The 15,976-nt window shown below is 43.6% G+C and overlaps 1 protein-coding gene and 1 long non-coding RNA gene across 2 annotated transcripts in view; one reads left to right on the top strand and one right to left on the bottom strand.

The window, feature by feature from the left end:
* Positions 1-3,487: 3,487 nt before the first annotated feature.
* On the bottom strand, positions 3,488-11,678 carry LOC117048454. Its single transcript, XR_004426846.1, has 3 exons — positions 11,576-11,678; positions 4,298-4,501; positions 3,488-4,114 (listed from the first exon to the last, which is right to left on the bottom strand). It is a non-coding gene; the product is annotated as an uncharacterized LOC117048454 (long non-coding RNA).
* The window catches only part of ZSWIM5 (zinc finger SWIM-type containing 5), a 118,325-nt gene continuing 113,296 nt past the window's right edge, over positions 10,948-15,976 (top strand). Inside the window, 1 exon segment of the mRNA XM_033152276.1 lies at positions 10,948-11,680. Coding sequence (XP_033008167.1) covers positions 10,981-11,680 — 700 coding nt within the window. The 5' untranslated portion in view covers positions 10,948-10,980.

Below are 15,976 nucleotides of genomic sequence, written 5' to 3'. Positions count from 1 at the left end.
GGCTGTTGTGGAGTCTGGAGAGCACCGTTGTGCACAGTATTGCCTCTGTATGCAGCTTGCACAGTTAAACATTTGATGAGCAAGAGAGATTCTGTAGGGAGCACACCAGCTTCCACATCCCAATGATGGAAGGTAGCTGCCATCCAATCAATTAGTGCTCTTATTTGAATTGGCTTCTGATGTACAGGATGGGGCCATGTCCTGATTTTACTCTAGAAGTGGATAGGTTGTGGCTACACTTGGGCAGTATTTAATTTAAACTTGGGCCTGGGGAAAAACTGCGGACTATTGCTACCCAACTTTGTTAAATGTTTTGTAAAGCGAAATTATACTAGGTTATGTGGATATTATCTGAACATCCTAGGGCAACCTTCCCCATCTTGACCCCACCCCCTGGCCAATGTTTTTGGACTTCAGCTCCCATCAGCCCCAGCTAGCACAGCCAGTGGTTAGGGATGACAGGAGCTGTAGTTCAATACCTGGAGGGCACCAGTTTGGAGAAGACTGGCTGGCTGGGTGTCAAAGGAGCTTTCCTGTCAACCTTTTCTCTGCTCTACACTGAAATTTGCCAAGCCCAGTAAGGCCAACAAATAACCTCCCCACGCGTGTCAGCAAAGGCCACCTGTACTGCAACATGGGGAAACTATGATAAAATATTTTATATGTTTGTAATTATTATTACTCCAGGTTATAACTAGAAAATTGAGCATTGAACAGGCTGAGAATCAGAAGAATAAAATGTAATTGGAAAACCGCACTATTTAAAAAACACAAAAATGCCATTAAGAAGACAATAATAATCAGCTGAGTAGTATTAAATGTCCTGTTCCAAGAATGGATAACATAAATTATGTCCCCTTCTTTCTTTTTCCCTTCCCCCATCCCACAACAGCTGTGGGGTACCCAGCATTCAGCTGGAGAATTGCCAAGTCAGATTGCTTTGGAAATATCTCCCTAGAGGCAGCAGCTGAGCTCAAGAAAATGGGCAAGTGGAAATGAACAGAGCAGTAAAACCATAGGCCTGAATTTCCCCATATTAAATGCTTTCCCCCACCCTCAGGGCTGGACTCTGTATGAGGCAAGATGAGCCTCAAAACTCTGGTGGTGAACCCCAGAAGGGAGGGCAGCAGAATGAGCACAAGCCCCCACCATCCAGCCCACCACTGTGGCCACTACTGCTGAGTGGCCACCATTGGTGCGTACTATCTATGCCACTCCCAGCACCCATCCTGCTGCTGCTGTCCCCCTGCAACCATAGGCCAGTCCCGAGAAAGGAGATGTCAATTGAACATCAGAATGAACTTTTTTACAGTAAGAGCTGTTCAACAATGGAATGGACTCCCTCGGAAGGTGGTGGACTCTCCTTCACTTAAGCAGAGGCGAGATGGCCATCTGTCATGGATGCTATGGTTGAGATTCCTGCATTGCAGGAGGTTGGACTAGCTGACCCTTGGGGTCCCTTCTATGACCCCCCCAAAGAGAGACTGAGAGAACTGGCTACGTATGCTCTCCGCTGTTGATGAGCAGGAGAGTCCCAGAGGTTCCTGCCATTGTTATGGGGGGAAACTAAGCAGTTTTTGCTACCATAGCAAAGCAGCTACAGGCCCTTTCTCCACCTCCATCTCTCCACACATAAGGCAGCTTTCTTCCTCAAAGCATGACATTGTGGGTTGAGAAGGTTACAGAGATGAGAACTGCAAGTCCACCTGTTGTCGCTTTGCTGCTGTGGCAAAAGCTCCTTAAGCAGGAAACTATTACACTTTAAGCAGTGCTTGCCATGGCAAATCAGAAGCACGGACAGCATTCCTACAGCTTGCCTTTCCAGGGCCCACTTGCCCCGCAATGCCTCACTCTGAATAAGGACCCTGAATAAGGATCCTTCCTGAGAGAAAAGCATTGTGCAGTAAGTGATAGCAGCCACACAGGGTGGTGGAGGAGGGGACAGGGAGGCAATCAGATGCTCCACCTCAGACAGCTAAATGTCTTGAACCAGCCCTGCTTCCCCACACTTAGCTGTAATGTATATGGTACTTTGGAACTAAAGTGAAATTCAAGGATGTATGTTTTCCTCCCTTTTTAGTACAGGCACAACGCCATAATGTGAATTGTCCTTTCCTTGCAAGTTTCCTACAGTTGTGTAATATGTGTAGTTCATCTTAGCTGAATTGCAGAATCCATCATGCTTGCTCACCTGGATGCTTCTGCTCTTAAAGAGTTTTCTCTTCTTAATTGCAAAAGTTGGGTTTTCAACGTAAAGAGCCCTTGGGGACCTAGGGAAAAGGCCATGTTGATCATTTACCACCATGCTGTACACTGAAACTAGCTTGAATTGATGAAGGAACAATTCTGGAAAGCTAATTTGAATTGTCCTGTTTACTCATAGTTTTTGCTTGATTTATTCATGCTCTTTCAGTCTGGCAAAAATGTTTCCCATGTTATTTTAGTATTTCTAATTAACTAGAGTGAACATGAATGATTAGGGGATGTGTGCTTGGGGCTTCTTTTTGCTGAACTCAGCATTGCTTTCAGCCAAGGCCAGCTGGGCCAGAAGCCTGCTCTCTTGGGTCAATGAGTAACATTGTGGATCTCAACCCCCTTATTAGCGTTTCCTCCAGAGGAGAGGAAAAGGCAGTAATTCTTTCTGCAGTAACCCAGGCTTCACACGCCAGTATCTTAATATATGTCAGGAAATAAAATTGTTGGCATTCAGAGAAAATGTATTCGTAATAGAAATATGAAGTAATGTGTTGGATGGTTGGTCCTTTGCTTACCATGTGGGTACCAGGTTTGAAAGGAAGTCTAGTCTTTTACAGTTCAGACTGGAGCTGTTCTGGCTGAAGATTCAAAGACAGAACAATTACTTATAGTTCTTTAAAGACCAAATAAGTTGTGCCACAATGTGGCAGGGGAAAAACACCTTCAGGGAAGATTGAAAACTAAAAAGAAAGCAGAAACCTGGGGGGGGGGGGGGAGTGGCAGCGCATTTGTGCATAATTTGCCAGCTTTTCAGTTAATACAAATATATAGAAGTCTCAGCAAACTATGGTTGGTGTAAAGTTTACACTGTAAACCATGGTTTCCCATTAGATCTGAATCCAAAATGTGGACCTCACAGCCTCTTCACAATGTGACCCTGGCTTCTCACACAAAGGCCTGCCTGTCCAGTTATGTGCTGCTGTTAAACTGTACAAAGTTAGGAGCTTTATATCTACCCATCAGGCTGCCACTCACAAAGGTTAGATAATATATATTGGGAGACGATTATTATGTACAAACCTTTTGAATTTTGTTTAAGGTATAAATATTGCCTATATTCAACATGGTTATATTTTGGGTTTTAAGGGGAAGTTCAATAAACTTGGTTATTCTGCCATCTCAGATTCAGTGGTGTGGAGCACCACTTATTTCACTGCAAGAAAAGGATGTCCTCTCCTTAGGCACTTTTTGCCAGCCCTTTGCATCTACTATATATTTCCAAAATATTTGTCCATCGATCTGTCCCTCTGTTCTTCATAGGTTCAGCTGCCTCATGAGATACCATTGCCATACTTGGCATGAGGGTTCCTGAGCTGCAGGTGGAGAGGAGGGCAGTTGTTGTTGTTGGGGTTTGGATTCTGGTTGCCATTTTGAATCAAGGTGGAGAACCCAAATGTTACTTGGGCATGACTTTGCCCAATTTTTGTGTGTGGGTTCAGCTACCTCTCAAGATATCATCACCAAACGCAGCATGAAGGGTGGCAGACTTTGTAACTGTTTGGATGCCAGGTGCCATCTTGATTCAAATCAAAACGTGGCTTTGGCGTGACTTTTTTGGGATAGTTTTGGCTGCCTCCAGATATCGCTGCCAGACTTGGCATGAGAGTTCCTGAGGTGGGGACAGCAGTCTTCATTGACATTTAGATGCCGGACACCATTTTGATTCAGACCAAACCTTAGAAGGGTGTGTGTGTGGTGCCATTGGTCTCCACCATGCAAACACTAGCTTGCTGAGATTTAGTTAATAAGACATTTTGCAATTGGAAAAGGTTCTCTGTATACTTGGGTCGCTCCTTGTCAGTCAGCTTTTCTCTTCAGTCAAGGACACTATGCATATATATACTGAAGCTCCTGTTTCCTACAGGGAAGGAGAAAAGCTGAGAATGTTCATTACACTTTTCAATCCTTGCCTAAACTGCCTGCTTTTTGAACAAAAATTAAGTCTTGTCTCTTTTAAAATAATAATTAACTACTGAATATAACATGTGCAAAAAGGAGCAGGGAATCAGGGTGGGGGGACAGAACCCAATTCAGTGTTTACCTGCAGCATCTCATGGTGTTCAGCTTCAAATCGCTGAAAACTCTACCAGCCCAGATAGCTTGATCCTTTGCAATAAACATCTATCTCCACAGCTACTGCAGCTTTCAGGAACCAAATGAAAGGCTTGAGATGTACGGTATCTTCCACGTTCCTCTTGAAACGGACTTTTAACATTGCTTTCCTTGTTTCTACCACAAGAGGGACCTGGAATATAAAACAGCATTAATTAAAATCAAGCCTATTTCATTTCACTGCAGGAAAGAAAACAAAGCCTCCACCTGGAACACCGAGAGGCCATGGGTTGGTTAGCCTTTTGTCCTTTCCAACTTGACATCAGCCAGTTGTGGAGAACAGAAAATGCGGAAGTGTTCAGACAGAGTGGATCAGAGGGTGGGGGGTATTAAATTCAAGGCAAAAGAGTTCATTCGGGCACTTGGCCACTCTTAAAAGGATTGATTTGTAAAATTAGTATAGTTGTGAACCAAGTTTGGAATTGATGTTATTTTACTATCAAATTAACACAATATTCTTTAAAAGAAGAAGAAGATATGAACCAGGGTGTCACCTGTGAATGTTTTCCATGTTTCCAACATGGGAAGCATCCCCTTTCTCTTTTATTACATGAAGCTAGGCGCTTAAGTTTAATTAATTCCTTATGTAAACCTTTAGGCAAGGTTCTAGACATTCTAGATGCCCAAATATAAAGAGACTTGTTAGGTCAACATCTACAGAGGTAGTAAGCGCCCTTTATTCTTTCCTGCCACATGGGACCTGTTTATGAGCAGCTCCCGTACAGCTGGGAAAACATTTAAATAGTGCAATCACAAGGGCGAAAGATGATTGGAAATGACCAACAACTGGGAGGTTGGATAATTTAAATGTTCTCCCAGCTGCATGTTGTGGATAAACAATTTCCATGTGGCGGGAAGAATGTCTAAAAGAATGCAATAACTTGTGCTTTTAACCTTGATTGAAATACGTATGATACATGTTTCAAACTAACAGACAATAATAGATGTTTCTTGGATAGAAAGAGTGACCTGAATAAAGTAATTTTGGAGGCTCTGTTCTCAAACCTCATAATTTAGCACTTGCATGTTTCCTTCAGTGATACAATGAGCAAGGGGGGACGTGGAATGTGTGTGAGAGAGAAAGAGAGACTTCAGACCAGGAAACTAGCCAGGTGGAAAAGGGCTGAATCCTTGCTATGCCACAGCCCTGATGAGATCAAATCATGGATTTCACACATCTTTTCAAGTTTGACCTTTATAACCAGAGGCTAACCAGGACTTTAGATGTTTGGATGGTTGCAATTAGCAAACTCTCATTAAATGTTTTGTGCAGGTGGACCAGAGAAGTTAACTTTTCAGAGTGTGAATGTAGATTTCTATGGTCATGAGGGGTAGAGTCTACAAAAGGCACAGGATGTGCTCTGTTCAATTCATAAGTGTGAAATTAAATCAGTATCTGTAAATATTCCTAATTTTCATAATTTATTTTAGTATCCCAAATTAAAGAATGTTAAGTATTTGTGCCAAAATGGCACCACTAGCATGACTGCTTATCCCTTTATAAAATAGTTCATGTACAATGAGGGCATAAATAATTGTAATACTAATTAAACTATTAATATAAAATGTAGCAGCCACATTATCCATATGGAGAAAGTGCTTGTTTGCCTAAGGGTCTGCCTTACTTCATATTATATTCAGTGATCTTATGTCAGCTTCCTCTTTTTCCTAAACCCAAATCTACACTCAATTTTTTGCTCTAGCAAGCCCCCATGTTCACACTTGGGAGTAAGCCCCATTGAATTAAATGTGAGTTGTTTCTGAAGAAACATGCATAGGATTGCACTATTTGGTTCTGGGTGTTGCTACACTGTGGTACTGCGTAAGAATTCTGTAAGCACTGTTACTCGGTCATTAGCTTTATGGCTCACAATCATTAAGCATTTAGTGATCTGTAAAAACATGGGACACCATCCAACCCAAAGGTAAGCAGATTTAAAGCCCATGGATTTGAAAGGGAGCATTAAGTTTTCTCATTAATATCAATGGGGTTTTAAAAACTATGTAACAGAAGCATTCTCATAATTAGAGCGAGCACCAGCATCTGGCATCCTAGGTGCAGTTTTCAGGGCCCACCACAGCTAATGCCGTCCACCAGCCACACACAAATACATGACTGATTTTGGGGAGCCACCATTTTAAATTTTTTAAAATATTGCAGAGTGATGCTACATAGAATGCTGCAAGGCACCATGGGAAATTCAAAATGGTGGCTTCCCAGCTACTTTCTGCTGCCTCCAGAAAAACCACCAACTGAGATGGCCTCCACTGTAAGAAGCTCACCAGATAGCACTTTGTCAAATTCCTGTTCAACCCTGGAAGCAGCCCCCCCATCATCCGTCATCAGTTATTCAAATTGTCACAGTATTATTATTATTATTATTATTATTATTATTATTATTATTATACTCCGCCCATCTGGCTAGGCTTCCCCAGCCACTCTGGGCAGCTTCCAACAAAATATTAAAATACAATAGAGCGTCAAACATTAAAAGCTTCCCTAAACAGGGCTGCCTTCAAATGTCTTCTAAAAGTCTGGTAGTTGTTTTTCTCTTTGACATCTGGTGGGAGGGTGTTCCACAGAGTGGGTGCCACTACTGAGAAGGCCCTCTGCCTGGTTCCCTGTAACTTGGCTTCTTGCAGTGAGGGACCCGCCAGAAGGCCCTTGGTGCTGGACCTCAGTGTCCATACAGAACGATGGGGATGGAGACACTCCTTCAGGTATACTGGACTGAGGCCGTTTAGGGCTTTAAAGGTCAGCACCAACACTTTGAATTGTGCCCGGAAACATACTGGCTGGCAGCAGCCACTTTGGTCACTAAATAGATATTGTAGGTGAGAACTGTAACAGGCACCTTATTTTTATATGTGTTTCATGTCCTTACTTCTACTGTAGTACCAGAACAGCATATAACAGGGATATAAATCTTTTGTCTGCTGTCAGCTAATAACCAGATTACATATTGCATTTGTACACCTATGCATCTTACATTGAACAGCCAGGTACATCTGGTAGTGTTTAATTGATTGATTAATTAAAAGCATTTAATAATGTCTCACAACAAATGTAACTGATCTGTAGAAAAGACTTTACAACCTGAAAAAAGAGACAATGCAAGTATTTTTGTAAAGCAAGAAAATCTTTAATAAAAATTATTTTTATAAATTAAAAGCATAAAAAACAGCTATACACACACACACACTCACACACACTCACACATTTTTAAAATCTGAACTGGCTCTCATAGAAGACAATACTGTGAAAGCAGGATAGTTAGAAGGAACTAAATTTTGTATCAGGACCTCAAGTGTTTTATTTCTGCTAAGTTCTCATTATTTAACCAGCGTTCCTAACTGTGACAGATGTCCTATATTTGTGTTGGAGCTGTTTCCGCTCCTTTTGCAAAATCCCACCTGCTCCTTCCTCACCTGCTCAGTTTTCAACACTTGAGCTTGAGAAGGCATGCCAAATGTGAGACAGCTTTTATAAGGTCTGGTCATTATCACTTGCTCTGATGTAACAAAACTAAACCTTGGAACCTGTTAAATTTCCATACACATCGGGTTAACTCTGAGCAGGACAAGGCTTCTTTATGGGCTTTAATGAGGAAGAACAATCATAGAATAATTTTAATATTGACTTTTGACTGTTTTAGCGTGCAAGTCCACTGGCTGAAGGAGTGCAGGATTTGGTGGAAGCTTCATTATGCTGGCGGAAGTCAAGATACAGAGGAATATAGGAAGTTGTCTTCTACCAAGTCAGAGACCATTGGGCCATCTAACCTAGTGTTGTCTTCACTGAGTGGTGGCAGCAACTTTCTCAGCCCTACCTGCAGAAGTTAGGTATTGAAACTGGGAAACTGTATACAAAGCAGATGCTCTACTTCTGAGCTACAGACAAATTCACCAGTGGAACACCTGCGATAAGCAAGTGGTCGTGTTCTGGTTGCAAAGGCATGTCCACTGATCCAGTTAAAAGACAGAACCTGATCTGATGCCATGTCTCAATGCATGGAGCCAACACGGAAAAACTGGAGACACTAACAAACTATAAAGGATAAAGCAAACCAGTTGCTCTAGGGGTGTTAAACCTCTCCTCAGCAGCTGCTACTTGGGTCACAGTGCTTCCTTTCTTTTTAAAAGAGCTCATCTGCAAAAAGCGGTGAATGCAACTTTTATATTTGCAGAAGTCTAGTTGAAACTGTATATGGAGCAGGAAGTCAGCTACTGTGGTACAGGAGAAAAACATGGCCAGCTGATCTAGGATTGCAATTCAAAATTAAGGGTTGCATTCAACTATGTTTTACTCTGAGTAGACCTGTTCCAATTATTGGCAATGCCTAACTTAGCTGCACTAATTTCAATGGGTCTACTCAGAGTAAAAGTTAGTTGCCTACAGTTCTAAACTTGGAACATTGACTTGCTAAAGTTTTTGCCAGTGTTTGTGCTCACAGGCAGATCTAGTAACCCAACAAATGTGATAAGGTGCTTTGTGGCATGATCTCTTATGTATATCATCATTGATTCCATATTGGAACTTGTGAGGTATCAGGCACTGCAGTGTTGCTTCTCCTTTTTGCCTGCTGATGCAGAGAAGTTACTCTCACATACATTTACAATGCAATGCGGTGTCTCTCTTGATAATTTTTGAACACAGGGGCTTCTTTCTATCTCATAAATATTTCTGTTGAATTCACATTGAATGTCAAAGTAAATAGCATTTAAAATCTATATTACCCTCTGAGGTTAATTTTAGTTATCAAAATTAGGTAGATAACAGTTTACTTTTGGAAACATTGGCATCCGTGTTACAGAGCTACAAAATCCAGGTTTTCACCTGTTCCACAAAGTAGAACTCTTACTCTCTCCCTTTCTATATTCATGTGATGTTGGTCTCTGTGCCTGCCTGTTTATTGTCTGAGGCTATGGATAACATCTCTCTGTGTGTGTGTGCTTTGATGAAAAGAAAACTACTGAGATTGCACAGCATGTGGCAGGAGTTCCTTTCAGCCACTAACTGAACTAGTCACTCTCAACAGAGATTTTGAAGTGAGGAGGAGTGATGCAAGGGCTTGCCTAGGATTCAATGGAGTGAGTGGTACAGGTCTAAGGATGTTAGAATGCCTTTGTACACATTACTTTGCCTACAGAAGGATACTTTGACTTAGGCATGTTGTTCCTGGAAGATCAATTGTGATGTGCTATGCAACCAGATTCTAAACAGAATTAGGAATGCCTAAACCAGATTGTTGTGGTAGTCTCAGGCCTATCTATCTCTGCATAAGAGCCAGCTGCAAGCACTAATGCATGCATACTCAAAATAGTGCTCAGATGCTATGTGGTAGCATGGCTACACACTGTTCTAAATACAGTAGTAAGATAAAAACAATGCACTTTCCCTTGTGTTCATCTTTGTGCAAATGAAGGTTGTGGTGTCCCATCCCCCCCAAGGCACAGCTAGTTTCTTAGAAAATCCAGAGGTGCCAGGGGCCTTTCTCGTGCAATGGGAAGTGTCTGCGATGGGAGCTTGATGGATCCAGAGGTAGCATCATAGAAGATCTATGGAACTGGGTTTAGTCTGTGGGGTACCATACAGCAGATGTTACAGCCGATTGTTTTATATTAGCTTATTCTGAATGGCCCAGTTGCTGCCTTGTAAGATAGGAGGAGTACAGATTTCTGCCTTCTCAGGTGCTAGTCTCTAGGTTTTTCTGAATTAGTATTGGCTGTACATTCATATTTTTTTCTAGGGTTTTGTGAGAAGCTGCGAGGCTCATTCCATGGGGCACTCAAGGCATGCCATTGGCAGTGGGTGACTTTGCAGACTGCAGGTCAAGAGGAGCAATGAATGCTTTTGAGGGTTTGCCTTTCTAAAAGGAGAGATCCTTGCCTAGCAGGCGCTCTCTGCCGACTGCCCTTGAAGCCCTGCCTAATCCTAGGTAGGCGAAGAGGGACAAGCCGCCTTGCTTATTACTCAGCAGCCACATAAAGACCTTCTGCTCGTCCTGAGAGGCGCTTCTCCGTCTGATCACTTCTATTTCCAGCAGGACTCCGAAGCTGAGCCTCTTGGCGCAAAGGAATCCCACCCACCCACAGACCCCATGCGAAAGGTTGCTAACTGGGCAATCCCCGTCGACGAAGCCCCCACCCCGCGCAAACAAAAGCATTCTTCGCCCTTCACGAAACGTATCTCTGCGCTTCTTTCCAGAGGAAAAGAGCACTTATAACGCTACTCAAAGTCAACCTCCTACTCTTAAGAGATTTGCTTTTATTAAAAGGACGTGAATCGGTGGCCCGGGGGGGGGGAGGGAGACCCCATCTCTCACCTACTCAGGTTGAAGTCATGAGAAAGAGCAATTGTTGGTTGGGGGGGGGGAGTGTCAAATGTTCCGAATGAGAGATTCCTTCCACAGGGAGGGGCCACGTGACACCTACCCCCCTCTCCGGTCTCTGGGGCGGGCGCCCACGCCGTGGTCCCCGTCCGCCCCCTCTCTCCCTCCCTCCGTCACCCCCCTTCTCCGCCGCAGTCTCCTCCCTCCACCGCCCCCCCCCCGTCGCGCTCGCAGGCAGGCAGGCAGACACGGGCTGGGGCTCAGTGGGTCGGACGCAGCCATGGCGGAGGGAGGCGAGGGAGAGGAACTGCTCCGGCCGCCGCTGCCCGCCGCGGGCTCGCCGGGCCCCAAGCGCCTGTGCTCCCGGGGGGTGGGCGCGGCGGTGATGGCTCCCCGCGCGGGGGGCTGCCCGGGGGGTCCCGTCCGCGCGGCCGGCGGCGCGGCCAACGCCGTCGTGGTCGGGCCGCGGGGGTGCTGCCCCACCTCGGCCGGGCCCGGCCCGGGGCCTGTCTGCGGGCCGGCCGGGCCGCTGCTGCCACTGCAACAGCCCGAGTCTCTGCTGGACGCGGCGGCCAAGCGAGTGGCAGGCAGCTGGGCCTTCGAGCGAGTGGAGGGCCGCTTCCAGCGCATCCCCGAGCCCGTGCAGCGCCGCATCGTCTACTGGAGTTTCCCCCGCAGCGAGCGCCAGATCTGCATGTACTCCAGCTTCCAGCCCGGGCGCCCCGGAGGAGGCGGTGCCGGGCCCGGCAACGGCGCGTCGGGGGGCGGCACAGGAGCCGCGGGCAACGGGACGGGCGCCGGCGGAGCCGAGGACAGTCCGGCGGCCACGGCAGCCGCCACCGGCGCAGCCCTTCCCCCCGGCGCGGCCCCCCTACCGGCCTCGGGCGTCCCTGCCAGCGCCGCCGTCACCGAGGGGCTCCCCTTCCGCAGAGGCATCCGCCTGCTGGAGACGGGTGCCGTGGACAACGTGCTGCAAGTGGGTGAGTGAGGCACCGCGGCGGCGGCGGCGGCGGCGGCGAGAGACCGCCCCTTCTGCCCTCCGCCGGCGCGTCCGGCCACTGCTCCGCTCGAGGATCCTTGGTTCCCCCTCTTCCTTGGATGACTCGCATTTCTCTCGCTCTCCTTCCCAGGCTTCGCCTCCGCTTCCTTCCCCGCTGCCTCTTTGCCTTCTCACGGGCTGCCCTTTCATTCCCCTCCCTCCTGTCAAATGCCATTCCTCTTTCCCCCTCCCCCCCATACTGTACCCTTTTCTCTCTCTCCACCCCCAACCTGCCTTTCCCCCTATTCTCTCGCTCGGCCCCTTATCTCTGCTGCTGCTTCTGTGCTTTAAGACCCTGAAGATTTCCCTCCTCCTCCAACAATCGCAGCCTTTTGTCTGGTCTGTTTGCTGCTTGACAGTATCCCCACCACCACCACCATCACCCCGGAGGGCGGAGGTTGGAAGGGAGAATGAGAGGGTGTCCCCCCACCCCATGCAAGCTCTGCTTTGTGGCGGGCTTGAGAAGGAGCCGGCTTTGATCTCTTTTCCTTTTCCTAAAGTAGGGGTGTTGCTGTGAAGGAGATGTTGGGGGCAAGTTTTCCAAAGGAAGTAGGCAGCTGTCAGCATCATAGAGACCTTAACTTGCTTTGGGAAAGGATTCGAACTCGTTTGTCAAAAGGCCTCCCCCCAACGTTGCCTGCTTCCAAAACCCCTCTCTATCACCCATGGGTTAGAGAAGGACCAACCCCCCCCCCAACATCAGAAGATGATGTCTGTAGGGAAAGCTGTGTTAGGACACCTTGCAACGCATTATTGCTCCTTGCCTTTAGAAAACTCTTTTAAATTGAAATAATATATAGCCTTCTATGCAAATACTTGAGAATCTCATTGAACATAACAAATGGGATTATTTTAGGAGTAGTGGTGGGGAACCAAAGTAATGTATAATGTATAACTTTTGCTAGTGCCTGGGTGTTTGGAATTTTGTCATCATGGCATTCCATTTCTTGTGTGAGTATATGCGTGATATGGATTCCATTGGAAACTGAAAATGGAAATGAAGTCCTTGACTTTATTGACATTCAGCACAAGGTTCATTATTAGGAGCCTTGTCAGGGGACTTGCAAGTCTGAGTCAGTGACAAAGGTTGTTTTCCTCCCATCCTATTTCCCTCCTGAAATCTGCTTTTGTGGAACGCTAGAAATAATCTGTTTCACATTGTTAGTGGAGGTGAATGAAATGAGTGTTCCCATTAAACTGATATTCTGTTATAATTTTGTTTTGCACATTTGAAATGTAAATTCATTTTATGCCGATGCCCATTGCCATGTATAAATGTCTTGTTAGGTCTCTCCAGATTAAAAAAAAAAATGTTTTACTCTTATAGACAGTGTGTGTGGCTATTCCACCCTCCTCTTGTAGAAAAATAGGAGTTAGTCAGTCAAATTTATTTGCAAAAAAATTTAGTCATCACAAAAATACAGCCATAATCAAGCTGAAAGACGCAGTGCTCAGCACAATTTAAGTGATTGTGATTGTGTTTGTACAGATTTTTATATATCTACACATTCCCTTGAAAAAGCCTCCTCTGGAATGCTTACACCTTTTAACCATACATACATAATTAAATTATATATATATATATTTCATACAAAGGGCTCAGTTATCCACTATGACTAAATTAATAGGTGGTTGTATGAGTAAAGAGCCGAAATGGCAACATGAAACAATGTTGTGAGAAGAGAAATAAGTCTATAAAGAATCTCTGAATATGATTTGACTGTGGAGTTTGCAATCCTTGGATTACAGAACATTTACATCTGATATGTACTTCAACAAGAACACAAATGGTTTATTAAACTTCATATCAAAATAGGTATGAAATCAGCTGTAGATTTTGTAATGGATGACTCATTGACATGTGAATGTGAGGACTGGAGGTTTTTGGACTGATTTGGTACGGCAAATTAAGAAACACTGTTGTTTTTTAAAGGATTTATAATAATAATGCGAGCAACCGAGTGCAAAATTCTGAATAAATAATTCTAATGGATACATTGTTTAGTATTTCTTGAATTAGAAATCTAGAAACCTTTATAACTTATTTTGTACTGTATTACCAATATTTACTGCAGCAGCTGGAGTGTTTCCTCTAAAGATGACTCTTCTTAAAATACTTGGGGCAGGTGGGAAAGTGGAGAATTTTGTAAACGACACAGGGAAATGGTGAAGGAAAGTACACACAAAGCTGCGGACTGGATGCAACAATTTTTAGGCTGAGAGCAGACCAGTTTATCTAGGCCATCTTCCATTGATATGTCTTTGCCATATCATGGTTCCATGACTAGATTACCGGTAAGTAGCCTCCTGTGGCTTGTAGTTTGCAAAAGGGCACCTGATTTTGTCAGGTACCATGCTGCATAAATGCAAAATTTAGTTGCAAACAGAATACCTATTCAATGTAAATAAAATGTTTTTCTAATACACCACTAGTATCAGGAGGGTGGGAAAGGGAGTTTTTCTTATTGAACATATGGAAATATTCCATAATATAGGAATGGCAACCTCTGTTGCAGTTACCGACAATAAGAAGAAGTTGTCAGCTTCCATTGATGTTCTCCCCCTCTCTTTTTATAGTTTACAAGCCATAGATAAATTTATAACAGGGCTGGAGAATGAGATGAAAGACGGCTGATTTAATAGGGAAAGGAGTTGGTGCACATTTGCATAATACTGTAAGCCCTTTCCTAGAGAGGAGCTGAAAGAGAATTTAAATAAAACAAAATGCTCAGAAGTGATGAATGTTTATCTCATGCAGATGGTGAGCATAATAGTTTCCATATCTGTACTGGTAACCACATCTACTAATGTGTAAGATAGGGTAAGCCTTACCAACAAAGAGGTTTGTTGGTCTTGGAAGCATTTGCATTGAAATGGGAACTTTTGAGGCTGTGATGTATGAGAGCCTTTATGTTTTAAGGGAAAATATATACTGGCCACGAAATTAAAAAAAAAAAAAGTTAATTTATAATAAAGACCATCTGTAGCTCTACATTTTTGTATGTTCATAGTATGATCCCATCCATTCACTGCATTCTTTGAAGACTGTTCATACTTGTTAAAATTGTATGGATGCAGTTGTTAATATTGTTTCAGGACATCCAATGGATGTTTCAAATAAAGACAAGCAAATATTTGTTTTAAAGTGATCAGAACAGTAGTGGAGGTCTAGATAAAAGATTTTTCATATACCTGTACTGTATATTGAACCTTTTGGTGCCTGGCATTCTAGAGAACTGAGCAACGTTAACGGTGTATGGTCAATTAATAATTCCTTCATGCTTAGTAAAACTTAAACACAGCTTAAGCCTGATCTCACTAGAGTCATTAAATTGATTTTTCAGTGTTAGAAGGCTGCTGGACACAAGCATCTTTGTCTTTTGTTTACATAAGACATCCTTAGCTTTGTGTGGCAGTTATGGTAGGGTTGTTTAGAAATTAGTAGGTGGATAAAGGAAAGCTTAAAGGAATGGGGAATATTGAGCCTTAACATGAAGCACGCTGTTTGTTGAGATCCCTATAGGAGGGAATTGATTTTTAACAAGTTAATTCATGTGCAATAAATTTTCAGCAACTATAAATAAATATAAATATTATATAAATATATATAAATAGCAATAAAAAGTACATGGAAGGTATTTTCTTTGGAGAAAATATTATTTGTGGATATTGATAGTAAACTTGTATCCAACATGTTGTCCAACACAAAAAGTTCCACTTCTAGTTTGCACTTCTAATTTAATATTGTTTGTCCTTGAGTTGATGCTTGCATACTCATAAGCAGAGGTCTCGTTTTTAGATGGGGGTGTATGTATTTGTGGCTCTTTATAACTACAGTACATCCTCAAGCAAGGGAAGATACATTTACACACTGTCAGTCATAACTATCAAGCTTTTTAATATAGAAAATACACCCAGAAACCTGAAATTCACTGTGTTTTGTATCTTGCAATACTGGAATGCTTACAGAGAAGTGTATGTGTGCTTCTAGATACATGAGGAGAATTCACTTTTTAAAAACTTACTGTGGAGCCAGCATAAAAGTTTTTAAAAATATATAATCAACAGGGCAATCTTGTGCATGCTTACCGTACCTGTAAGTCCCATTGAACACAGTGTGGCTTTGAATAAACATGCTTAGGATTTTGCTGTAAATTTGCTTTCAGTCTCTTTCTTAGACTTTCACAATTCTTCTGATATTGTGCTTCAGACAGTTTTGCTCACATCTGGGATAAAC

Source organism: Lacerta agilis, chromosome 6 (genome assembly GCF_009819535.1).
Source record: "Lacerta agilis isolate rLacAgi1 chromosome 6, rLacAgi1.pri, whole genome shotgun sequence".
Classification (NCBI taxonomy): domain Eukaryota; kingdom Metazoa; phylum Chordata; class Lepidosauria; order Squamata; family Lacertidae; genus Lacerta; species Lacerta agilis.
Note: the sequence above shows the minus strand (reverse complement) of the source record. Positions and strands in the feature narration are given on the sequence as shown.